The sequence below is a fragment of the Vicia villosa genome, linkage group LG4 (assembly GCF_029867415.1).
Source record: "Vicia villosa cultivar HV-30 ecotype Madison, WI linkage group LG4, Vvil1.0, whole genome shotgun sequence".
Classification (NCBI taxonomy): domain Eukaryota; kingdom Viridiplantae; phylum Streptophyta; class Magnoliopsida; order Fabales; family Fabaceae; genus Vicia; species Vicia villosa.
The window spans coordinates 186,724,178-186,752,142 of record NC_081183.1 but is presented as its reverse complement, the minus strand read 5'-3'; the positions used below and the strand labels follow the sequence as shown (position 1 = coordinate 186,752,142).

General features: G+C 33.7%; 1 protein-coding gene across 3 annotated transcripts; it reads right to left on the bottom strand.

The window, feature by feature from the left end:
- Positions 1-159: 159 nt before the first annotated feature.
- LOC131596387 (myosin-15-like) lies at positions 160-22,959 on the bottom strand. Of its 3 annotated transcripts, XM_058869022.1 has the most exons (38): positions 22,620-22,959; positions 22,366-22,512; positions 21,527-21,672; positions 21,263-21,419; positions 21,096-21,154; positions 20,021-20,177; positions 19,709-19,858; positions 19,463-19,599; positions 18,757-18,903; positions 18,394-18,495; positions 17,938-17,995; positions 17,711-17,812; positions 16,480-16,517; positions 16,269-16,395; positions 16,000-16,173; positions 15,708-15,839; positions 15,199-15,308; positions 12,726-12,786; positions 12,433-12,610; positions 11,423-11,628; positions 11,145-11,264; positions 10,960-11,058; positions 10,268-10,489; positions 9,718-9,857; positions 9,375-9,486; positions 8,849-8,896; positions 8,663-8,752; positions 6,868-7,038; positions 6,522-6,674; positions 4,465-4,641; positions 3,670-3,807; positions 1,997-2,067; positions 1,773-1,872; positions 1,641-1,697; positions 1,492-1,548; positions 961-1,041; positions 791-873; positions 160-678 (listed from the first exon to the last, which is right to left on the bottom strand). In XM_058869022.1, exons 1-38 carry the CDS (start codon positions 22,737-22,739, stop codon positions 555-557), a joined length of 4,551 nt encoding a protein of 1,516 aa, XP_058725005.1. In that variant the 5' UTR covers positions 22,740-22,959; the 3' UTR covers positions 160-554. The 3 variants fall into 3 exon arrangements, 2 of the variants coding, with proteins under 2 accessions (XP_058725005.1, XP_058725006.1); XM_058869023.1 differs by lacking the exon at positions 22,620-22,959 and having other exon boundaries at positions 21,263-21,402; positions 22,366-22,505; XR_009282301.1 differs by lacking the exons at positions 160-678; positions 791-873 and having other exon boundaries at positions 1,641-1,690.
- Positions 22,960-27,965: the final 5,006 nt, after the last annotated feature.

The following is a 27,965-nucleotide window of genomic DNA, read 5'->3' as shown; positions in this document are numbered from 1 at the left end:
AGTGATCATATTATTGAATTGAGCTGTTTAAAGAATCTTATACCTTTAACAAAATCATTTTATGTAAACTTCATGTCATTGTCTTCAAGTATTATGCTGATTTCCATTGTTTTAAAAAAATATTCAACATTAATTACTATTATTAATAGTAACAAACTCTAAAACCAATAATTTAGACTTTGCTCGAGTGAAATTCAGTAAAAATAGTATTTACATCAATGAATGGAATTTCATCTCTACTAGATACAACTGCACTACCTATGTACAATAAGAACTGAAAAACTAATATAAATACACCAAAGATGGCAAGCTTTACACTGTCTTCTATACTTAGATTTCTGGATTATGCTGGTTAAACTTGTAATTTGTGGATAAATTATAAACAAATCAAGATCATTGCTTTTCTAGCTTTTCTACCTTTGACAGCAGACAGACACATGGTCTTACTCTTAGTCATAGCAGCAAATCCAGAGTTGAAGTATAAATCTAAATGTCAAGCTTCAGTGACGTGAGGACCAAGAAATTGTTGGTCAACTACTTCTGATTTTGACTAACTATTCCTGTTTTGAATTAAGAAAGTGTGCACAAGAATAATCCGACACGAATAATGGGAGATCAATCTCGTCCAAATCTATAGGAGGGATTGCCATATCTACGTCTTCCGCAGTGAAAGGAATGCTGCAACAAGAATCAATGCATATTGTTATCAGCAATCAAAGGGAAATTATTCATATTGATTGGTACAACTGCAATCAAGTTATAAGAATTTGAATGGGAAAAAGTATTGTACCTCAGATCATCATCCAATAGGAAAGAATTTGAGGTCATATTATGATTGTCCTTGTTAACCATTTCCCTCATTACACTAACTACCTGTTCACCATATGTGGTTTAGAACTCTAAAGAAACTACCATTGTAATTGCATTCTGAAACCTGAGTCAATTAAAAACACAACTTACCTCATTGGACACACTCTGAGTTCCATACTTGTCATCCCAGTACATAGTACTGATTCGATAGATTTGTCTTACAGTCAACGCCTGTTGAGAGAAAAACTTTAAGTCTTCTTTTCTTATATGCTCACACAAATGGTATATCATGAATATCGAAAATACAATGCAAGTAACATATCTTTTTTCTTTGGAGGATAGCCAAAATCTATGCTAAGCAAAATGCAAGTAACATCAAACATACACTACAGTGATAAAACTATAGGAGAAGTAACACATGGAGTAAAAGGAAGATCTCCATAGTGAATCTGAACAATCATATATGGCACTGGTATCATATTAATGTACATATATATAGGTTTTATATTCAAAATCTAGAATCAAACATTCATGACCCATGACTCAGGCGATTGCAATCTGAGAAATAGGTTTAATTTCTTATTAGGATGTTCATAAAATGATCAAACTTACAAAACAAGGAAGTAATCAGTTTAATGCATGCCAACATGAAATTTCATTCCATTAATATAATAATCATACCGGACAAAGATCCTGTCGAATTTCTTCCAAAGATTTTTTCCTCTTCTGATGTATTACCTGTGCAGTTCAAACAAAGGAAAACATAAGTAGCAGATAGTAACTTTGTTTGACACTACTAGCTGTCAACCAAAAAAGGGCAGTGCTTATACCAAGAACCCAACAGCTTGCCTTATATAATTCAGCTCTTGCCAAGACGTTCCTGCATACTACTTTCACAAACACTTAGTCAAACTGATAAAACGTAAAAAAATCTTGTAGAAACAGTAGCAAGCTCAGTTTACCATCTCCTTTGCATTGGCTATCCATTTCTCTAGTTCTGCGAGACCAGATTTCATGTATTCACCATTGGAGAATGTGCAACATTCACGCCGTAAAAGAAGACTACAAAAAAGATGAGAAGATTAAACTAAAATAGAAAACTGAACATATGGAAATCAACTCAACAACAAAGTAAGTTGATGATTTATAGCCGAAAAACCCATTTGTGTAATCATGACATTTTTACCTGTTGAAGAGTGTAATATTGATGAAGGAAAAAACTTGGGTAACTAGTTTACGAATGAAGAAGGGTGGAACCTGAACATGTAAAACTTTTGGTAAGAAAACAAGGGTGAAAAATAGATCAGTGAATGGTTGAATTTGTAAATCCACAGTCAATAAATTATCATTGTTTATTTGTTCTCGAAAATAAATTATTACTTTTACTATAGTGTTCTTACTACAAACCATAAAGAACAATGCATCTGATCCTATAGACTGCAAAGAGGCATGCGATTCCATAGTTACAACCTGAACAATACATTCTTAAGACATGAAAGTCCATATTATTCCATCGAAGCTTTCAATTGAACAAGCAAGAAACCATTGTAAACACTCGCTTTAAGCAAACAATTTGATTAGCAAGTGTTCCAAACTTCCCATCATTTCATTCCATTCACCTTTCACTCCCTTTACTAGGATGCAGGAATCCACATCTCTTTCAGCAGCTCCCTTTAGTATTGGAAAATATATATAGACCAGACAAGGATTCAAACAGGGTCACTTTATCTTTCATGTTTGACCAAACTGAACTAGCAAATGGGTGATTCAGTGTGGAATTGGACCAGAAAACTTTGGGATTCCCTTCTAACAACATATAATAATTTCTGGTAGGATGGAGATGGATAATTCAGTGTAGATTGGACCAGAAAAATCAAGTAAATTGCATAAAATATTTTACCTATGGAATGGTATCATATTATCGATATATGTCATAGGCTATTTTAATACTAGGTAAACTCGTAGGAGTTTACGAGTCAAGCTACGTAGGTTCCATGAGTTTAACTAGACTCTCGAGTTTGACAGCCTTGCAAGAAAATCCTAATTATTAGGTTTTAACATTGGGATTAACCCGTTTTTACAAAACCGATTAGTCAGGCGAAAAATGTCACTCTTTATAAACTCATTTCAAATTTTATTTCTATTCTATGTGGGACTTGGGTTTTTCTCAATACATCTCCTCACTTCCAACGCTACTGGGCATCATACGTCATGGATATAAATGGTGGGAGGCCCAATGGCTACGCTCTATTACTATACTATGTTTTTATTTTAAGTTTCACACATTCTTACAAAATCGAGTTATAAGATGAGGGGTATTACTCTTTATAAACTCATTTCAGACCTATCTCTATTTTGGGACTTGGATTTCTCCCAATACTAATCATCCAAAACAATAAATGGGCTTGAGGGCTTCCATCTAAAACTACATTGAAAATGGATATATCTATAATTACATTTTCATCTACAACTATAGGTTATTAATTTTATTATTCCTGTGTGCCACATGTGTCGCAATTTCTTATGTTTAGCCCCAGTCTCAATAGTAGGACACCAGTTTCACTAGTCAAAAGAAAATTTCTAAAAAATAATCTCAAGTAGATGCAAGTAACAATATAGATTTAGCTTTGATTGGGTTTTGCACTGCAATTTATGGAGTTGCACAACATTAGAAAAAAGGAAAAGTGGAAAGAAAGGTTTCCATTTCCAAAAAAATATGAAGTGTGCATGATAAATATACAGTGAATTAAACGCTTGGTGTATGGATAAACAGATCATTAGACATGATGAAAATGATAAATATGCGAAGAGCTGATCAACACAATAACAAAGAGAATATTGAAATATTAAGGAACATACATGATTTCCACGAAGTTTGCTCATTAGTGAATCCAAAAATTTGACAATATTGTCCCATTGACTACCAGATGATTGTTGAGAAAGCCCAACAGGAGATCTAGATGATTTTCCACCATGCACTCTTCCTGCTTTGGGTGTCTAACAAGACAGGTATAAAATAAATTAGAAATAATGCTTACGCCAATGCACAAAGGTAAAAAACAAATAAAAATTTAAAATTTTTAAATGTAAATTGTCAAAACAGGGTATAGAATCTTAAAGTTAACATAACTGCCAGTTATTCACATTTTAGGGTACTTATGGATTGAATTTACGTAATTAGGGTAGTTGTAATTTGTAAATGGCTCTATGTGTATATAATATTCTAGCGTAATTTAAACATGCAGATTTTCTAGTAAGTTATACCCGCTTTCCTCTTTCAATACACCTCATTGTGAAACTAAAGTTCAACTCATGCAACATCCACCATATAACAATGTTCTATGGAAGAAATTGTTCATTGAAAGCAGGTGCTACACTGATAATTAATACATTCAGCAAAATTCAAAGCAATTCAAGCTGGTTTTGGAAATAGTGGATTAATTCTGACTTATTTATCCCTCTCAGCATAAAAACAGAATAGTGTTTTACAAACTCCACCCAAGACTGATTCACTTTAAGACAGATCTTCCCTTGTGCATTATAATCATGTGATTACAATGGAACCAAGAAGTGAATCACAGTTTGAGCAATTGACATGATAAGTTAGCAACAAATAACATCTCCGAAGTATCAACTAAGAGTACAAAATGTTACCTGAATACATAGTTGCAGAAGAGGAGAAAGCTCTTTTTTCAAATTATCGCGTAGAAGCCCAAAAATTTTCTCAACACATGCAGTTAGTTGTTGCTTGAAAAGTATAGCTGGATATCTTGCCTCCACATGAGACATACCATCATCATATCCAATAAACTTAAATGGAGATTTTGGTCCCTGAAAGTAATAATAAAACTACAATTAGGAGGAAGATATAATACATGGAGGGGAAACCAATGTCTCGGCCATTGTAAATCTATAAAAGTATATTCAAAAATTAAACTCTATAAAAATATATTCAAAAAATAAAAATATAAAAGTATATTCAAAAAATAAACTCTAAAAATATATTCAAAAAATAAGAGTATAAAAGTATATTAAAAAAAACCAATGTCCCCAAAGGCATAGTATAACTATTTGTATTGTAATTTTATACTTTTCTTACTCCCAAAAGTGCATCAAATGCATTCATACAGTTTTCTATAGATAGTAAACAAACACAAATGATTGGCGTGGATGTATGCAAAGGCAAAGTATAACTATTTGTATTGTAATTTTATACTTTTCTTACTCCCAAAAGTGCATCAAATGCATTCATGAAGTTTTCTATAGATAGTAAACAAACATAAATGATTAGTGTGGATGTATGCAGTCATACCACTGCAAACAGAGAGGCTGTTTTAGGATTTTAACATGTGTGACCTCGTGGTGTCAAGGCAACAAACAACCTTACTGTTGCACCAATGCTCATCCTCTGACAGCCGATTCATATAAAAATCCATACATAAGTGTTAAGAGTAGAATTGTGATTAGGCCTAACTCAACCTTACAAAAGTAAGTTTGGGGTATTTTAGGGTTTTTAGGTGGAAAACAGGGTTTAAAGAAGAATATGTGCCTCTTTCTCATCTCTCTGTCAGCCTCATTTGACCCATTACTCTGAGGAATTTCCAACCATAAATGGTGTTTTGCGGTTAGCACTTGACGTTTGCTTGCAAACGCCCTCTCAATCATAAACTCCAGGCAAGTGCTCTGTTGTTTTTCTTTTTTTTCTCACTGTCCAGCAGGATGCTATTATTCTCTTATTGTCTTCCATTTTCTATTTTCCTTTGTAGTATGTTGTTTCTGACTTTTTATTCAATTGTTTTCTCTCTAGAAAGTTCTGTTCTTTTTGTTTCTTTTTTTGGCCTTGTTACTCTTCCATGTGTCTTTGCTGAGTTCTGTTAAGAATCTACCTTATCATGTGTTTACGAGACAAAATACATTTAAAAAAAAAAAGTCAAACAAGACTTACATATATTGTTCCAAGTTGAATGTCAGGTAGGGATGGCAATGGGCAGGGTACTATAATATTCGTCCCCATACCCGCGGTTTCAAAAAATCCCTTTACTCGAGCCCATACCCGTGTGGCTAGCAATGTTTGTACCCGTACCCTATGGGAACCTAAGTACCCATACCCGTATCCGTTTACCCGCATTTCTAATAAAAAAATATCATATCAATTATAATTTATCATGTTATTTTAATTTTTTAACAACATTTAAAAAATATTAAGGGTGATATTGTTGAGTTAAGAAATAAAGAAACATTTATATTAAAAAGCATAGAAGTTTAACAGTGATGTATTGAATAAAATTGATAAATTAACATGTATACATAATAAACATAAAAATATATAAATATATATTGTGCAGGTATGGGGCGGGGTGGGTACTAAGGTACCCGTACCTGCGCCCATACCCGCTTAATTTTGTGGGTAATTGCCCGTATCCATTTTGCAGGTTTTTACCGTACCCGTTGTGGGTAATTTTTGCGGGTGCCCACTGGAGATGGGTCCAATTACCATCCCTACTCGTCAGGTGTCTTCCAGTTCACCAATCTTTCTAGGCCATTTTTATAAATTGACAACAGTCTTCATTTAAGACAGAATTAAATGCAACATAGATTAAGCTAATTATCAACTGTATAGTCACATTATATTACTAACACAGTGGAACTAACGAATATACACACAGATTCACACATATGTCCTGATGCTAGTGTTCAACTAGATAACTCACATGCCCAGTTCTGCCGGTCAAGCCAGATGCTCCAGTATAACGTTGTCCATTGGTAATTAAAAATCCATTTGAACGTAAGTTTCTCTGTAAGAGGCAAAGAAGAGCAGAAGTATTGGACAGCCAATATGGCCAGACAATGTCATCTTCCCTAACCTGAAGCAGATTAACTCCAATGAATAAATCTCAAAATTATACAAGCATTCTACTATTCAGATACGGAACTATATAAGATAAATTTTGCCAAAGAAAATTGTCAAAACTCAATTATCATTTTAAATCATAAATATAATACAAGCAACAACGATAATAAAAAGTAGAGGTTTAAAACTGAGAGCATGTCATTGACCTTTAGAACGTCATTTATGCCTTCAATAATGTAATCGAAAATGGCGGTGCGCTCAGATTCAAAAGCATGCCACTGAAGAAGACATTTGTATATGATACGAGCTGCAATAGGTTTACCATTTTTGAATCCCAAATTCTCCTTGATGCATCTAGAGAGGAATTCGTAATTGTCCTGCAAAACATATGGTGTCTATCAGCTTAGACAGTATCAATACACTGGCAAAATGACACGATACAGGCAATCCTAGCTTATGGTTAATAAAATTAGTTTGTTGCATTCTGAAGTTAATAAAGACTTGGATCCTTGCTTTGGACCAAATGTTGATTATATTCTCATGTTCATACACAAGTTAATGGACTTCCATCATTTTTCAAACATAGATAACATGCCCCAGCCATTATTTGTTAAAATGATGGCAGGAACACAGTATATTAAACGATAAATGATATATCTTCATGCACAACCCCGAACCCTGAACCACGGTCGTTTTGTGAAGTTGGTTGCTTCTAAATTCTTTTGCATGTGGTATCATTGTCAGTATCTGCTCCTCTTCAATTACAACGACTATGCATTACCTTAAGGTTTCAGACTCCAGGGTTGTGAAAAAGTACTGTTGTAGAGTGAATGCACACCACCGGCTCTTTTATTAGATTATGTTTCAGCAGGTGTTGTCAATTACAGATCGCGGAAAATATTGGTTAGTTCAAATTCCACTATGTTCCATTGATATATAGCTGCTCTATCCATTATTTGACAACACTTTTACTAAATAAAGTATTGCGGAACAATATCGAATTTGTTCAAAATTCTATAGCGCTATAGTTCCAACATTGCCGCTATTTGACAGCATTGGCTTCAGATAGCAGTTATAACTTATAACTGTTTTGCTAGTTAGGTAGTTATTCAGGTGTGGCCCTTCACCCACTATATAAGTAGGTTCTCTTGTATTCCACAAATTACAATATTTTTTTGAGTTAACAGACTTGTGTCTGAAGGGAACGGCAAAAATTGTCCTTTGCATTCAATTTTGTGGAAAAGAAGGGAGCTCCTTCCTAAAAATAAAATTGGGAATTCTATAAATTTCAATCATTCAATGCAGAACTATTATTTCTCCTTCTTACTTTTCTCAGACTTCCTTTATTCTCATGGTATCAAATGCTTGTAGTTCTAACCTTAAATCTCATAGTTTTTAATGAAATCATATTTCCTTGTTACAATAAATTTCCAATTATTCCTAGTGTCAAATCTTCCCATTGGTTTAGTTCAGCAATCATATTGCTTTTATAATGGCCCTTTCAGGTTAGCTCTAAGAATTCTGCAATCTCCTCTAGTACCTTCAATATTCCCAATGTCTCCCCTGAAATTCCAAACATTCAATGTTGTACCATATCCCTACTTCATCCCAAGTTAATCATTCTCATAATGTACATCCCATACCAACTAGATCAAAATCAGGGATGGTCAAACCAAGACTAATGCCAACTGCGCTTCCGACACAATCTGAGGCAATCAGATGTTAATAATGTATTTCCAAATGGCCTTTTGATTAAGAAATCTACATGTAACATCCCACTGGTCTTCCATCATGTAGATAAAAAATTATATTCCTTTTGTTCCCCTACATTTCAATCATTTCAAAACTTCATAATAAATTTAAATATATAGCTCCAAAAACAAAGCTGGTGATATTAAAAAATCGGTTAGCCTTAAAAGTTTTGCTGGAATGGAACATGGACAGGAGAGGGTGCCGAAACCAGATATATACAATTTAAGACAGAAGTGAAATGAGATCCACCTGGTGCCTTTCTGCTGTTGACTTTGATCGATGAGAGTCTGACATTGCTAGCGTAAAAGGGACAGCAAGTTTTGTGGGCGTGGGTGTCTCCTGCATCAGATCAGAGCACAGGAAAATTATTGTAATTGTGTTAATTGTGTTTAGATATTATTTTAATGAGAGGAAAACAATAAAGTAGTAACTTACAAATACGGGCTTTCGCTCAGTGCGGGAGGCTATTGGAGTTGAGTATTTCTGTAGCAGAAAGAAAAATAAAGTAACTAATAATGTCACTATAATGCAATTGTCAACATAAGGAAGACATAGCTGTTAAAGATCTTATTTGTATGGGAACATGAAATGCAATATTGAAATTTCAGAATCTATTATTATTATTATTATTATTATTATTATTATTATTATTATTATTATTATTATTTCCCTGTTGCAGAATACGATAGACTCAACTCTATTTATAGAGTTGTAGTTATATGCTAAACTAACTTCTAACTAACTCCCTTAAATCAAGGGAACGGTTCCTGAATGCAAAGAGAGCTGTTATAACAGTATTTAACTGCATACTGCTAGAACATAAACTAACAGCATGCTGTTATAACAGCAACTAACTGCATATCAGCTGGCACATGCGCCAGCTGGCAAGCCTTAACTAAGAGTATCTCTAACATGCAAAGATAACAAATTAATACGCATTCTGGTCAATGAAGCAACTTACTTCTGAAAAAGACTTTGCAAGACCTAAGCGGTTACTCTTACGAGGAGCACTTAAGGCTTTTTGACGAAGCAATTGATTTTCATTCTCCGAACTTAATAGCTTTTCCTCAAGGCTACAATATATAAGTATAAGAAAGAGTAATTATAAAAGTAAAAATAAAAAACACAACTTTTTAAATTAGTAAAACGCAAACTCATTAAAAATTATAGCAAAGCTAAAATACAACCCTAACAAGCACAAACAACAAAGAGTAGAGAATGAGGTTACAGAAAAATACATGTAACACCATTAAGTGATTCAATCAATTATGTGGAAGGGAGAAAAAAGGGAATAGAGAAAGCACCTTTTTACATTTTGCTCGAGCTGAGAGCACTTCTGTTCAAATTCCCTCAGTTTCTCAATGGTTTTGTCTTGGCCTTTTTTAGCATTTATATGCTCGACCTCTAAAGATTTGTACTTCTTCTCAAAGGCATCCAGTGAAACCTGGAAATATAAGACAAAGGAAAACAATGTATAAATTCATAAAAGAAAATAAACAAACAAATCAGTAACTAAGACTGTTTGCATTGGCTCATGAAAACCTTATTTGGATTTATCTGTTGGCTTAAGCACTTATCAACATGTTTGGATGAGCTTACTAAAACAACTTATGATAATGCCTCTAAGTTGTTTTCACCTTATTCCAATAAAGCTCTCTCGGATAATTTATGAAAATAGAAAGGTAAGTTCATATCATAACACAATCAGGAATGTGAAATAGTTTGTAACATTGTGCAGTACTTCATTTTGTACGCCATGCCATAAAATCAAGATCCAAAATCATTCCAATGAATTAAAAGGTGAGAATCAAAAATTTATCAATCATGAAAACACTCAAGCAACTAATGAAGCACCTTTAGCATAGCATTTTCCGTTCGTAATTCATGCACTGTAACTAGCTCTCTCTTTAAAGCAGATTTCTCTTTGGCTGACAATTCCAATTGATTTTGCAGAACAGCATTCTTGTTGCACTCATTAATTGTAGCCAGTTTGGCCGTATCTAATTCAAGATTCAGAGCTTCTAACATTTTTCGAAGTGTGGAAATCTCTCTTTGCTTGGCCTCTTCATTAGAAACCTGCACAACAACGCAAAATGATGATGAAGAATTCTATAGATCAACCTGTATTGAAGTTATGAAACATTTTTAAAGATCAAACTCAACATCACAAATGTCTCTGCACCAGCTAATTAACTGATGGACAGGTCTAACACTAGGTTAAATTTTACAAAAGTAGGTAATAAATAACTTGAAATATGATTTTTCTTTTTTAAGAATGTGGTAATGGTGCATATATGCATAAGATGAAATTGTAATACTGAATAAACTCATGTCAACATCTTGTCATTTAAATCATTTGAGACCCATGGTAAAAGTTAATGAAATGCTGGCACAGCAAGTGCTAAACTTATAAGAGAATGTTGAATTGAAGCAGCAACAACAGATCACATCCCAAAACACATTTGATGCTGGAAGACTTTCTACACAAGAATTAAAATGTAAAAGTATGCAACCATCCATAATATCGTTTATTCTAAAAGAAATACCCTTATTTTCTTTTCTAGATGCAAACGCCATGTGAGCTCTTCCATTTGCTTCTCAAGTTTAGTTTTAGCCAGCCGGAGGGCTCCAGATTCATTAGCCTCCTAAAAAAAGTGAACATAGAAAAAAGATAAATAGAACAACTTATGTTACATTGGATCTCACACCAAATGAAGAGGGGAAAACTCACTTGTTTACGTCTACGAAACTCCCTTTTTGCTTGTCTACAGCGCCATAAACATTGTACTGCCACAATTGAAGCAAGATATCGCCGGAAAGCCGATCTAACATTGTACATCCTCCAACAAGCCTATAATATCAATGTTAAATATCAATAAAATAATATAAAAATCCCATCATCTACAAGTAACCAACCATAAACGGAAAGATATTGAAAGTTAATGCAACCGTAATTATATCCAACGCAGTGAAATGCATTGAAAACCATGATTAAAATGATAAAATTACCTGAATAGATATAGCAGCTCTACATTCTTTTTCATGCAAGAATCTTTGAAGAGTAATGAAACCCCGAACATGCGATTGAATGATAATGGCAGAGGAATATAGTTTCATATATGCATGCCTCGTTAGCCACATACGTATATTCTTTTGAATGGAGATAGCTGCTGCTGTTTCCCTTTTAGCGGCATACATCTTTTGGGCAATGTATCCTACAATTACAAAAACTTATGAGGACAGGGCTTATGTGAATATATAGAGCAAGCAATCCCTAATTAGGTATATTTTGAGTGCTCAAAGAAACAAGCATGATGAATTAACATGTTTCTGATCATGTCATTATGGAAATAAGTTAATTCAATTTAACCTTAGCAACAATAATCCAACCCAAATTCAAAACTTCATCCCCACAATTTGTAATTAAAATTTATCATAAGGCCTCAAGACAGCTCACCATGTGATAGGAGTATAAAAGGTAAGCCAACTATTTTTCCGGGAGCAGTATAAAGTTGTAAATTAAAAGGGGCATTGAAACAATTGCTGAAATTTATCTTCTGTGAAGGAAGATAACAAGTTCAAGTCATGCAATGGACATCTAGCTAATGCAGAGTAAGGCTGCATACAGTAGAGCGTGATATGCCTGACCCTTGTTAGTGTTTGAGATTTGAAAAGAAATGAGGGATAGTGAAAAAAAGTGAGAGAATGATACTGAGTTTTCAGTTTTAGTATGTTGTATTTTAGAATTATATTGAATTGATATTACAGTGCTATATTTACAGTATAACAAGCCGAACTAATTCTTAACTGAATGCCAGCTGTACTAACTACCTAAAACAGAATTCTAACTGAATTCTGAATGGAAGAGGGTTAGAGTATTGGGCTTGAGCCCGACTCTGATTACAAGGAAGTGTTATATTATACTGCTAATATTCTTTGAATCCCGTCATGGCCGGAACAATATATCATAAGCCCCTCTCAGTCCAGTCATAGTATAACAAAATTTTAAGAAAACTAACCCCTGCAGCATGCCTGAAGAGAAACTGCAGCTGCTCTTACAGAAATGAAATGCTTGCGTGTAATAAATGTCTTCAGTTGGCGCTGAATATACTTAGCAGCGTTGTCCAAAACTTCAGCACGCTTGGAGTCCAAAACACCAATTTGACCAGCCCTGAGAAATACTTTGGTCCTGCCCAACTGAACATGAAAGAAAAACAAAACAAGGAATATAATCATTAAAGATGCACTCGCACTTCTACATTCCTAGTTTGTTATGAAAAACAGCTTCATGTTTGGTTCATAAAGAGCATACCTGAAAATTCCCAAGCTTGAGCTTATGTAAAATTTTCTCAGTTGCAGCTTTATCGTCATAACTATTAAAGAAAACAGTGCATTTTTTATCAAATAAAAAGCTCACACTGTTGCATACTTTCATAAAAGAAAAAGAAGTCGTCATCAATGTGAAGATAATGCAGTCCATGCCCTAAAATTATTAAATTGTTCCTGTAACCATGATTTTTTACATGAAAAGACCAAATATAAAAAACATATATATTTAAAATTATATTTTTTAAAAGATATTATGGTAATCTAGGCGGGGCGGGGGATATGCCCCCCGTCCCTGTCCATGAAGTACCTTCGGGGGGAACTTTGTTCCTCATCCCTGCCCCGCAGGGGGAAATTTCTGATTTTTGGGCCCCCGAACGGGGCGATCCCCGGGGGATCTGCCCTAGCAGATACAAATTGACTTCCCTAATTACGAGATGGTCATTGCAATGAAATTTTAGATAAAGTAATACTACATATCAAGGCTAATAGGTTATCAAATCGAGATTCGAATACTGAACACAAAAATCTATTTTTTGGCTCCTGAATCGAATTTGTAATAATCATAAGATACAACATCAATAAAAATATGGTATGTTTAAGTAGAAACAAGTAACATAAACAATTTGTAAAAGAAAAATATCATAAGCAAGAAAATGTTAAAATCAATTAGAGATCAAATCAAACCACAGCATTACGACAGCCTCCACCGTCAACTCCGAAGGCCTTTCGAGCAACCAACCACACCCCTACACCTGGCTCTTCAAAAGCAGCCTACCCCCCAAGAGATCACTGTCACCATTCATCTCAAGTGCGCAATTTGGCCAACCTGTTTTAGACCTTTGCCCCCACGTGCATCGTCCTCTCAGGTATTGCCTCGGCCCATTGGTTTCAGATCTGGTCTCGGTGTTTGGATTCGATGCATGAATACCTAGATCTGGTCTTAGTATTTGTTAGGTTTTGTTATTCGTATTTCATGCCTTCTTTTCTTATTCATGGATTCTATTGTGGTGACTTCTCTTCCCACCGACGTTCATATCGGTAGTGACTCTCTTCCCACATATGGGTCATGTTTGTGGTGCCTTTTCTTCCTACAGACTATCAATCCGGTGGTGACTCTTTTCCACATAGATGAATCATTAATGTGCCTTCTCTTCTCTTGTCGTCGATGATCATCTTGATGGTGACTTATGTTGGTTATAACTCACTAGGCCAACAGTTGTCAAACCTAGTTTCAAGTTGTGAGAAAATGTTTTGTTGTAACAAGCTTAAAGGATAGAAAGCTTTAGATTGATGGGGAGTATGATTTGCTAGTTTTCATTCAATTATGCTTAAGTTGCATTAACTGTAAATAATTTATATTTCTATTATAACACACAAGGTATCCTCTGCGTCTAGACACGCCATCACACAGAAATACAAATTCCACAAAACACATTATTTATCATATATGAACTTCAAAATCATTCAAGATTCAAGTCATAAATTAAAGAGAGAGAAGCAATAACATGGCAGAGAAGCAAGTGGAAAGATTGAGGAAGTGGGAACCAAAGAGAGCAAGAGCTCAATGTCTTCAAACAAGACAAGGGGGCTAAAAATCAGAGAAGAATAGAGAAAGAAGAGCACAAAACAATGTCTAGGCAAGAAGAATAAAAAAATGCAATGTAGGAGGAGGTGGGACCAAAAACAGTGTGCTGAGGTTGTTCTGTTTGTGAACCTAACTTGAATTATTTGGAAGGTTTGACTATAACTGGTTGAAGCCCATTTAAGAAAAATTTTGGGGACTAAATCTGACCAAGCCTGGAAACTGAGTCCTGCAACCTAGACTGCTTCTGGGCTGCACCCGCAAAAGGATCCGAATTGAGCAATTTAGTGAGGATCACGATCTGAGTGATTTAAGATTGATTTAAGCCCAAAAGATTTTGTATCAATTGTGCTCAATTTAATTTGAAGTTGAGATACGAGTAGCATGAATAGTGAGATATTGCTAACACCTATCCAAGCAGACAGGTGCGGTACTGCTTAGTCGGCCTAGCTCAGTTTATCTACTTTGGTCTGGTCCAGGGTGGCTTGGTTTGGTTTTGACTGGTTTGCCCCCAGCCTGACCTGATTCGGCCAGATATGGACCGTACAATCTGACCCCATCTAGGAACTTTGGTCCTTGACTATCCCCGTTTTGAAATTATAAGGTTTAGATATAAAAATAAATAAAAACTCAGAAGTGAAATACTCGGCATAAGATTTATCGATATGTCAAAAAGTTCCATAAAACTCTAACCTAGTACTTCTATTTACGCTAATAAGTGCTACTTCTGGCAATTCAGGCCAAACTAAATTGATATTCTGCATTGGCATAGCTCAACACTTTAGCCGGACAGAAACTGAAAATAATTGGAATGCAAGTTATAATGTAAGATGCAGTTAGCATGTAACTTGAAAACCGCTTTAAAAGAACTCACCTTCCATCAAAAAACTCAGGGCATATTAACCCATAGCGATCAACAAACTCTGAATACGTTCTCCGGGTGGGGTAACCTGCCAGACTTATCCGAATAGCTTCAAGGACACCCTGAATAAAAACAGAGATTATAAATAAAACTGAAATGAAATCTGCTAGAGAGTGAACTAGAAGACAGACATGGCTTATTTGCATGAAAACTTGAATTAAGCCCATAAAATTATTTTGGAATTCAAGGGTTAGAAAATGACAAATATAGGAATAGAGGGGAAAATAAAATTATACTGGCACTGACGACCAAATTATATTATAGGTTGTACTTGTACCACATCAAATCTTTGTCTGCAGAACGCGGCAGTGTTATAATTGGGTGAACAAATTTTCCATACAAGTAATGTACCAATTAAGATAACAGCTAAGTTAACAAAGTTTACTAAATAACAATGTAAGCAATTAAGTTTCTCTGTTGGCAGCGTCAATTAAAGAGATCTATCTATATAAGCTACTAACCCCGCAGCGTAATTGATGTATGATGCTTGCATTCTCAAACATTTGTGGTTGATTCAATGAATTTGGCTTCACGCATCGTATGTAATGAGGCTCTGTTGACTTGAGGGTCTCCATGAGTGCTTGAAGTTGTTGCTGAGAATACAAACAGACAGTAACCACCCCATCCCAAAATAATCAGCAACATAAAACTGATGTTGAAATACTTAAGTCATCTATAGATTCTATACAATTTGATCATTGTAATGCATTTCCTAGTCACCAGTACGATATTAAAGGCTGTAGATTCTCACACCTTAAATCTCGTAGCTACTGAAGAAAACTTGTAGGATGATCTTGAAGATTCCTCTGGTAGCAAAGGGAAAAGACCGGACACAAAAGAGCAACGTGAAGAAGTTAATAGATTACAATGTTCCACAACAATATAGTCACGATTTTTGTCCAAAAAGCTATTTGTATGATATGTGACCTGCATGAAGCAGTGAAGCTCTCTTTAAAATTTGTAAAATTATATCACAAGATTGCACGTCAAAATCAAGAGAAAGTAAAGGAACCTATACTCACCTTTCCAGCATAATGAGAAACTATAAAATCTGTTTGTGAAAACTTTTCCTTTTCCAACCTAGGGTGAGACCGGAAATGCTGAAACAACTTGGTAGAGAATGTTTCATGTGTTGATTTTGGAAACATGCTGCAAGAAGAAGGAATTCATGAATAAAGATAAATTTCCAACAGATATCAACAAATAAACACCAATTAATATCAAAAATGATACCAAGCTTCATCCAACAGAGCAATGACACCAATGGGTTTCTGCAAAAGAAAGCAATAATAAGATGCTGAAAATTACAGGCATGCATATAAATAGAAATCAAGAGAAACCAATGGCGTACCCATTTGTAAGATTCATATCTTAGCAATGCACTCCTAACCTAAATGAAACTATATAGTTTATTATCGACATGATTATTGTTAGTAACTTATATGAGATAACATCTCATAATATGTTAGAACATCTTGGTATATTTTTTATGATCAGTTTTTAATCATAGAGTATCTTCTAGGATTAGTTTTGATATTTTTTTAGTTATTGTCATGATTTGTTTCCTGGTTTCTCTATTTATTTAGGATAAGTCTTGTACCTCTATAAATAGGGATCAGTATTTAGTCTTTTACATCAAGTCAGTATCAACTTATCAAGTTATTATCAATAATATTACAAGTTATTATTTATCTCTTCATTTTATCTAAAACCATAATTTCAACAATTATGATTATATGAATCCTAGAATAGGCAGGTAATGCCTTTTTTTAGTATCAAATAATTAATTAAAACACAAGAGTAAATCCAAGACAAATTGACCCCTAACCACCCACCCTAACTATGACATGTAAATCCAATAACATTCACTGCAACAACAAAACAGTAACAACAATACCACTAAAACAAAGAAAAGAAAACAAAGCCTGCTATATTGAAAAACTACTCTCCCAATATGCACACACATAGCTCCAGCCCAAAAACAATGAACAGCCTGCCAATAAAACCACACCAGACGATGTCTCTCACAAACAACTAAACAAGCCCAGCTTACGAAGACAATGCTTTGATTGAAGCTAATAACTGATCAACAACAAAATAGAACTTTAGCCAATTTATGTGTAAAGTAACATATCTTGAGAGAGATTCAAACATAAGACTTAGGGCTTAGGATTAGGATTAGACAAAAAGGTTTTGATAAATTGCTGACTATCTGAATAGATTCCTTCTTAATCAAGATCCATTTGCACTTTCAGAACCTCTAACCTGATGTACTTGTTCACAATTCCTCAACCACCATTATTTTCAGAGCTCAACTTATATCTCCCATTTACAATAAATAATGCAAGAAACACAAAATCGTATATGAAAATACTAGTACTACATGGAAATGTTAATATACAGAATTTACAAACATGCACCTAAAATCGAAATAAAAAATGAAAATAAAACAATAAATACAAACCTTCTCGATCAAATCTAGAACATCTTGGTTGTCCACAAATTCAATGTAACTCCAGTTAATTTTTTCTTTGCCATACTCCTCTTGCTCCATTTTGAATACATGCTGGCAGAAATGACAAGACAGAAGTTACAGAAAATGAAAGGTGGAGAAACATCAGCATATCCAAATTAAGACAACAAGGTGCTAACTAGGTAGATCCATATTAACATGAAATAACATGTGGATACCTCATTAAAATGTTGCTGAAGCTTTTCATTTGCAAAATTGATACAGAATTGCTCAAAACTGTAGGAAGCAAATATTTTGGATTAAGCATAATAATCATAACGAAGAAAATAACTCATATGAACAAACAACTGCAGTAGATAAACCAAAATCTAATTATAGAAATGGAATACAAGCAAAAGTAATACGTAGGTCATAGATGATACTAAAGAAAAAACTGACCATTGAGCATTTTCTACTAGAGAAAGTACACACCTACAATACATAAAGAAGAACACCCGAGAAGGGACAAGTACACACAGAAAAAACGGCCAACCTATGCATTGTATTGTTCTATAATGTAAAATACACAGTGAACTTACTTGTACTCTCCATATTTGACTAACGTGTTTACAAAAAAAAAAACACTGAAATGAAACCAGCTTTTATGAACAACCAAAAACCTGAAACCAGCTTACCTATTATTCTTAAAGCACTCAAAACCATAAATATCCAAAACTCCAATTTGCATGTGGGAATTGACATCTTGTCCAACAGATCTATTGATCTTATCAACAAGCCTGTTAGAGCAGCATAAACAAATATAACTGTCAGCCAACAGTGCATAGTAAAAAGGGAAATATTTTGGAAACACGAGTAATGACAACCAACACCGATATATTGTTTGTGCATGTTTATTATTTTTCGAACTGTGCACACACTCATACTCTTGGTATATTATACGGTGTTTAGCTACCATGTCTCAAAACTGTGTTGCCATAGCACAGCTCTGGAAAAAAAAAATACATTTTTTGCTGATTTTGCATTGACCACATATATACCAATCAAATAAACGAGCATAAACTGTTTTCGCCAAAGTATCCCGACCAGCAACAGCAGCATTACAATCAAGGGCCTTGATAATATTTCCTTCTCGAGTTTGTATTGATCGAGTACACAATGTTGCCAGCAGTAGGTCTACATCACACCTAGTGAAGTAAAAAAATTAAGTCATTAACTTTAGCAAAGGACAAGTCTATAAAATTATGTCTAGCCATTACATCTAAAAGGAGAAACAAAAAACAATCCCATTCATTAGGTATTTTTATTGTATCTATGAAACAACAAAAACAGTAGGCAGCACCTGTAGACGTATAAGCTCAATACTTCATTGTACCAAAGAAACCAATGTTAATTATTCTGGTATCAACTGCTTGGATTCTTGCAAAAATATTATCCAATTATTTAGACTTACCAATCAAGCTACTAATCTTTTTTATGTCAATACTCAATAGTTTTACAAAAACAACATTTAGTTAGGTTAGGTATGCATCCACGTCACTTCTTAGTTGTTTGTTGCTGCAGATAGAACAATTTCTATCCCCTTTCTTTTAGCAGATTTTAGTTGTATACACTGTCTATATACTCTACAAGGTCAAACTAACAGAAAGTATAGTGGGCTAGTGGCAACAGCTGATGAGGGAAATGGTTAAAAATTATAGGTAATTTTAAGAAAATAAGATTCAAGACATAATATAAATCACGTACATGAAAAGATCAGCAGCCATCTCCATATGAAATCTTGATTTTTCATCCTTTATTACTGATGAGTCATGCTCTTTTCCAGGAGAAAATTCAACATTTCCCAAGTGCAAAATTGCAGCTAAGACACGAAATATCGCTTCCTGATGGAAGAAAGGAACGCTATGACAAAAGGCCCCAAAAATAAACTACTCGCTGAATGACTAAAACATGTAAGAAAGCAGGAGTACATTGATGAAAACAATATTACACCTGATCCTCGAGACTGATGCCAACAATATCCATTGCCCTCCTCGTTTTCATATATTCTTCGGCATTGCTTACACCGTTTAGTTCATAGACTTTACTTTGATTTAAATAGTGAAAATGACTTGGATGTCCTAATTTATACTCCTCTGCATCCTAAAATGAGGCATTCCAATCACAAAGTAAAACAATTAATACTTAGACAATGACATTATGAAAACCATAACCTACACGTGTACTATGCAAATTGTCGTATTATTCTGCAATGTAACCCCTAAAATAAAAAATCAAATAAAAGCCTTCAAAGAAATTGAATACCCTTTCAGAGGCACACAACTGATAGAAGCAGTGATAATTTCTTTCTGGATCCGTTATCTGAACAACTCGTGATCTTTCTAATAAGTAAGTTCTGATTGCAGCACCGGATATTCTACCATTTCTATCAAACTGAATTTCAACAAACTTCCCAAAACGACTGCAACCAAAAAAAACCATAATAATAGGCTATGAACAATTATAATTTCAATGTAACAGTATTTGACACTCCTATACCATAAAAACAGTTTGCACAAAGAATATATCGTCCAAAACAATCAGATGTGTGCCTATAAGAATTGTTTCAAAATCCTAATTCCCTAAAATCTACAAAGTGGTTACTTACAAACTAGAAGAATGTTCTTCCCATATTGAGAATTTAAGCATCCATGGTAAAGAAAAGGATTGCATATCATGCAAATATCTAAAAGAAAAACATTAAATAACAAATTGAGAATTCCTCTCCAATCAATCTCCTTTAATTATGATACTGACTAAAAATTCATGTCCACAAATAAAACGCGTATTCAAGACCTTATTTCCATAAAAATTCTGTTTAAATTTTGGGTTGGCCCTAACTTAGTCCAATAAAACCAACATGTAAAGTGAAAAATGTCTCTTATTTATAAGCACGTTTTTAAGTCATATCTCTCTTCACACACCTCCATCACGCCTAGGACTAGAGATAATGGAGTGTGAGTGTGACCCAAATGGTCCTCTAGCAATGACCAAACAAATCTTGCATAGGCTCTGATATCAACTTAAAATTTGAGTTACATCGAACTTAATCTTACACAACTTGTAAAGCGGATGATGCTTATCACTTATAAACACATTTTTATGTCATATCTCATTCAATATGAAACTTTAACAGTCCCATTACCACTTAGTATGCTTTCCAAGGATACAAATCGTAGACTAGATATAATTATAGCCAAAACACTATGTATCAACTTTGAAAAAAAATTTAGGAGAAGAGCAAATGCATTGAAAATTGCAAAAGATATAATCTATGAGAAAAGGCAAGCAGTAGAGTAAGAAACAAGATAAACAAACAAAAAAAAAGAACCAAATTCACCTTGAATTGTCATTCCTAACAGTCCTTGCATTGCCAAATGCCTCTAAAAGTGGATTTGACTGAAACAAGTAAAAGTGAAATTAGCACCCCATATTGATGCTAAGAATTGAAACTTAGCACTAAGCTGATGCCTAAACCCATGTTGCCTAAATTCAAGAATATCTTACTTCAAGAACTTGTTGTTCAACTGTTCTATCATCACCAGAGGCACGGCCACCAACAAAAGTAAGATATTGCATAATCAATTTTGTAGTCTCAGTTTTTCCAGCGCCACTTTCACCGCTTACCAAGATAGATTGACTTTTACCTTCATTCATCATTGCTCTAAATCATAACCAATAAGGGCTCACTAATACGCAATATAAAATAGCAAGCAAAAATTATCAATAAAAGATACAAATAGCACACAAATGCATTTAATGCATACGAACCTATAAGATGCGTCAGCAACAGCAAAAACATGGGGGCTAAGCTCACCCAATGGAGCTCCCTTATACTGCTCCATCATATGGTTATCATACAAATGAAGAAGCTTCGTGAAGGGATTAACGGCAATTAAAATGCTCCCTGTATATGTCTGTAGCAAAGACAAAATAAGTAAAGCAAAGGGCGGAAAATGACAGTCCAAATAGAAAACAAAAACTGTTCATAATTTATACAAGCAGCAGCCACACATTAAAACACCGTGAAGTTCATAAAGTAAAATAACCAAGAGGGGAAATTTAAAAGCTACTGCTTATACATTATTTACTTTAATTAATTGATTTGATGCATTTTTTTTACTCAATTAACCGATGCTTTTTGCTTTTACACTCAATTAATTGTAGCATTTGAAAACTATTCTTCTCTACGAGCTTCCCAATCCTTAACCCATACACTCATTCAAATCTTCATTAACAAACCTCATAAATGAAAAGCCATAAAACAATATCATACAGAAACTGGCAAGATAAGCACATACAAACTGTCGCACGATTACCATGGAAACTCGCAAACTAGGATTCTCTACCTTCGAATCATCTACCTTTGATAATCTTGTCTCTTTTCTCTCTTAACCAATCATTATCTCTGATCTTAATAATTTATTTAATATCAAAGTTGCCAAATAGTGAAGATAGAGAACCCAAACGGCAGTTCACATCGAAAACGCCAGTTTCCAATAATAAAGAGCTACATTGAAAATTATTATTATATCTATAAACACTCATACATGAACTAATAGCTAATCTGAATTGAACATCTGGGAATCAATTAACACACATTCACTCACATAAATATCATTGAGCGCATATCTCCTCCGAATATTATACAACACTCCCGGTTCATTCAAGTAAGTCAATCTCGTCATATCCTCAAATCCTCCAAGCTCTTCCTCATCCGCATCCCTCTGACACAATTTCTCCGGCGAAACAAAAACCTACACCACCACCACGCCTCAAATTATCAACAATTACAACCAAAACAACAACATGCAACAAATTACCATCAGAATCAAGCACTTCAGCAGGAAAACGTAAAACTCACCTTCTTGCCGGAATCAGTTAGAACTTGAACAGAATTACCATCGGAATCGAGAACTTCAGCAGCTACCCAGGCCAATTCCTTGTCCGGAATCCAAACTGTGGATCCCTTGCGCACATTCATGGTTGGTGAGAATTGTGAAATTGAAACCCTAAAGAGATAGATGAAGAGTTGAAGTTTATAGTTCCCGCCCTGACAAGTGTTGTAGAGTTGAAATTGATTTGAAAATTGAAAGAAAGTTGAAAAAATCAAAAATGGCGATGCTGCGGTTTGTTTATTTATATTGTAGTTGAGCAACACGTCAGTGTGTGAGAGTTCGGTTTTCGATTTTTTTTTGTGTGATTTTCAAATTTAATTTTCTGTCCGAAATTCAGCAGCCATGGATTATAAATGTCCAAAAAAATGAAAGAAAAATCAGCGGTGTAATTGTCAGCTAGCAAAATAAATTAATACAACAAAATTTTTTTAATATAACAGATAATTTTCATAAAGATAAATGGAAGAAATAGATTAAATTAGACTAGGTTTTAAAAGGTGAGTCGGATATAAATAAGCTTAAAAGGTCAATTCTCTGATTTATTATAAGTTTTTTTTTGTCTTGGTCTCTTTAATTTAAGTTTGTTTTTTATTAAAATTTTTAATAAATTTTATTTAAAAAGATATATAAGTCGGCCTATATAATATATATGTATTTACAGATCTATTTATTTAATTTTAAAAAAAATTATGTATAATAGATCCGTTTATTTAGTCTTGTTTTTATATATATATATATATATATATATATATATATATATATATATATATATATATATATATATAAATAATTTTTTATTTAACAAATGTACAATATAAATAATAAAAATTAAAAAACAGACTTAAAATGCAACGATGTCATTGAGTTTGAGAAATAAAAATTATAGGTAGATAGTCAAAGTCAAAGTCCATTATACTTGATTTACTTAAATGAAAAACTAAATGGATCTAGAGTCAATTAAAATTATTAATTGTTTTTCTTTTTTCATTATTTATTAAAATTTAAATTACTTTAAAGATAAATTTATAATATAAATAAAAGAGTGAACAATTTTTTTTGTAAGAGAAAATTTTATTAGAGGCAAATACTATACACGAGTTGTGCATATATGCCAAAATAAAGAATATAGATTACATAATCATCACCACGTTCTAACATATGACTATCCAACAATAAATATAAAGCTACTACCACTAATTATAAACATTGCCATAGTACATAAACAAATGTCGGCATGTTGATACTTTTTGTATAGGTGTCAAGTTTTGACACATACAATACAACACCAACTCAGCATTTTATATTATTATTTTTGTCATTTTATAATTGAACAGAATTTTATTATTACTTTGTCTTTCAAATCGGTAAGGAAGGAAGAACCAAAATTGAATTCTAAAATTAAATGTGGTTTTTTTATTTTCATTTTCGGAAATATTTCTTTAAAAAATAAACACAATGAACAAAACATATTTTTGTTAAATACTTATTCATTTTTTTTTCGTTATCCCAACCTAACATTTTATAACTTTTTTTTGTTTTTGTTTAATTGATAGAATATCATCTCTTAAAGTTGATAAAATGAAATGTTAGATATTTGAATTCACAGTCATACACTATTCAACTACCAACGGGTATGAATTAATATTGGAAAACTTTTTAATCGTTTTTAAAAGCTTGGGTTTCACATTTGCTGGAAAAAACAATAATCTCATATTGCTAGCTATATTCGAGTTTAAGAAGGAAAAAACTCAACCATTTGAAAGATTTTTCTTCAACATGATTCGTTAAAAGAATGTGGAAACTAAGAGATTGTTTGGGAGTAGTTTTTTTAAGAATTTTAGAGAGAAAGACTTTGGAGGATTGCGTCTATATTTTGAAATATATTTGATATTTTTAAAAAATTAAAAAAACAATATACTACATTAGCATTTAAAATCATATTGTTTTTTAAACTTTTTAAAAATATCAAACATATTTCAAGACATAAATGCAACTCTCTGAAGCATTTTTCTCCAAAATCCTCCAAAAGTCAACTCTCAAACAACCTCTAAAGGAATGTGGATTTGGCACACCACTTAAGTCCACCTTAGATGCATCATAATACACACTAAAAGATTCTTTTGCATTTGGCAAAATTAAAACTGGCGCCAACGTCAATATTTTCTCCAGCTCTTGGAAATTTATTCGCACTGAATACTCCACACATAAGCATGTCTTTTTCGAGTACACTTAGTCAAAGGCAAAGCTAACTTCAAAAATCCTTCTATAAACTTTCTATAGTAATCAGGAAAGCCTAGAAAACTTCTTATTTCAGTAACTAACTTCGAAGTCTCCGACTACAATACTGCGCCTACCTTAGACGCATCAACTACTATACCACCATTAGAAATCACATGACCAAGAAAACTCAACTCTCGCAGCCAAAATTCACACTTGGACAACTTAACATACAACTTCCTCTCTTGTAAAGATCGCAACACAACTCGCAAATGTCCTACACGCTCTTCATCTGATTTAGAAAAAACCAAAAAATCGTAGATGAGCACAACAACAAACTAGTCCAAGTAAGGGTGAAAGATCCTATTCATATATTTCATAAACACGCATGGGGCATTAGAAACATTATTTACCCTGAAATTTGGTAAACACCTCTAATCTCTTATTAAAGGTTACTTCCAAGACCAATTAGGAAATATTAGAATAATGTGCATGAAATATTCCAAATAAATTGCATGTAATGAAAGTATGAATGATTTCGAAAGTAAAGTCTTGCATTAATAAGAAATGGTGATCAAACATACACTGCACTCTTGGAACTCTTTTCTCTCTTCGCTTGGTACTCTGGGTTTTTGTGAGTTTAATAGTAAATTTGAAACACTAAATTCTATCGTTAGAACTACTATTTATACTGAAATCTAAATAACTGCTTAAGGGGGTTTTTCTCCATTGAATGTCATGTTCCCTGTTGCATGCCCCTCGATTCAAAAAATTGCTTCCACGTATCCCTTCATACGAATAAGGCTAAAAAAGAGTTATTTAGTCCTGTGTACATCTTAAATGCCATGGTCGAACTGTGCTCTCTTGTTGCTTGAAAAATTACTAAGTCCATGACTCTTCTTCAAGACAACTTGTTAACATCTCAATCAACCACCTTCATGTCGAAACTTTTTCCTCAACATGTTAGTCAATTGTGCTCCTGAGCATCATCAAATATTTACTAAAATTTTTATTCATATTCTCTCCTGGTATGCTGAAATTTGAGGATGTCGAAAATCTCAGTTTACAAATTGCCCATCAATGTGTCTCTTTCGACTGAAGGGAGATGGAGATATTTTTTATCTTTCTTACAAACTATTTGATGTAGTGTGTTGAAGTCATTGTCATCGTGACATTGCCATCAACTGTCGTTTCAGAGACGTGCAACCACCATTATCCTACTTACGAGCTCGAACTTCTTAGGACAATGTGGCCCACAAAATCAAACTTATAGATTGTAAAAATTAAGGTTTTTCCTTTACCACTATAAATACTCGTTTTTACTTCATTTCTCCTTCTTTTCCGTTTTCACTACTTCCAAGCTCAAATCTTCTTCTAAAACTCTTCATTTTTCAAGCTCTTAAACCTTCAACAAATGGCTTCCAATCTGAAAGAAAAGAACCAGAAGAAATCTAAGGAGACTTTGCCTCTCGTTACTAAGCTCAATGCTTCTATTGTGGCTGGAAATCAGGAATATGTTCCTGAGCCACCATTGAAGGAAGAAAAGCTCCAGATTTTCAAATCCACAATACTTCTTCCTTTTACCATTGTTGATAATGTCCATGCTTTCATGGGTCCAATCCCTAATCCTTCTAGAGATACTACTAGAATTAACGAATTCTTTCCTGAAGGTTAGTGAAAAGAAACCCGTAAAATTAGGTAATTTGTTTTGCACCGCTAGAGTCTTTCGTTCTGCTCCTTTGGTTAATGTAGATTATGTCTCCTGGTTAGACAAAGTCAAAAAAAGAAATGGGCCAAACCTGGAAAGACAAGGGAATCTTTGACCTAATTCAGTTGTCGAAGGTTGGCCCCCCTTATTGCCAAAACATGTTGGTCGCTTCCCTCTACTTCTGGGAGGTTTCGACTAATACTTTCCAATTCCCTTGTTGAATGATCAACCATGCCCATTTCGATTAGGGATGAAAATTCATAAATTGATATCCATGGGGACGGATAATATGATATTTGTGTCCATCCCGTTGGATAAATATGATATTCATATCTGCCACCATATCCGTGTGAATCTCCGTTAAACGGTAATCTGTGGATTTTAAAGTATCCACGAATATTTACAAATATCCATGGATAACACTATTTTTCTAAAAGTATGTTTTGAAAAAATATTTTCAGTTTATTTTAAAGATACAAGAGGTTATTATCACATAACATTCATACAAATCTCTCTTATTTTAACAATAAATTTATATCATACTAGTTTTCTTCATTTTCACCAAAGCATAATATTCATACATTTTATTTTTGAAGTGAGGTATGAAGTATAGAAGAAGCCATATATGAAATGGCCAATAAAATTTAGACTTAAATACACTGTTGGTCCCCCTAATTTCAACTTTCTGGAGTGTTAGCCCCCCATTTTAAAAGTCAGATTTTCAACCCCCAAACTTTGCCCCACTTGGGATTTTCATGGTCCCTCTCCACTTGGCTGCCTTATTAATGACGTGGCATAAGCACTGCGCTGCCAGATCAAGTTTTTCCATGTCTTATTTCAGAAATGTATTTTTAATGATGGATAATATTTTTCTTTATTTAAAAACCATTTATTTATTTTCTTGTTTAATTTCCTTATTAAATAGCTAGGACACCAATGTCTCCTTCATCCCCAAATCAAATCTGCAACTCACGTTCATCCTCAAATCAAGTTCACTCACTTAGTCAGCTTTTTTAAATAAAGATCACCATTCACCCTCCTTCAACTCACGTTCATCCATCACTTATTCAATATGTCTGATAAATCATTGTCTAATACTAGCTACAAGAACCGTTCGTTGAGGAATGAATGTTGTTGTGGGATTGATGCTCCGTTGATGATGACGTGAATCTTTTAATGGATTTTTTAATTTTTAAACCCATATACACCCAATCACCCGACCTAACCCATTTTTATGAATTTTGGGTGGATTTGACCCATGTACACCCCTACCTACTAGGGGTGTTTAAATCCAAATCAATCCAAATAAATACCGCAAACTGATAAAAAAAATAAAAATTATAAAAAACTGGAATTTATTGGATGCGTTTGAATGTCATTTTGTGAA

What these genes read in the sequence shown, in the direction of transcription:
- LOC131596387 (XM_058869022.1), bottom strand. Translation starts at nt 22,739, where the DNA reads ATGAATGTGCGCAAGGGATCCACAGTTTGGATTCCGGACAAGGAATTG. An exon ending in AGTTGTGTGCCTCTGAAAGG is followed by an intron (nt 19,859 to 20,020) that starts GTATTCAATTTC and finishes GCCTCATTTTAG; the next exon opens with GATGCAGAGGAGTATAAATT. An exon ending in TTCTGCAACTATGTATTCAG is followed by an intron (nt 3,808 to 4,464) that starts GTAACATTTTGT and finishes CTGTCTTGTTAG; the next exon opens with ACACCCAAAGCAGGAAGAGT.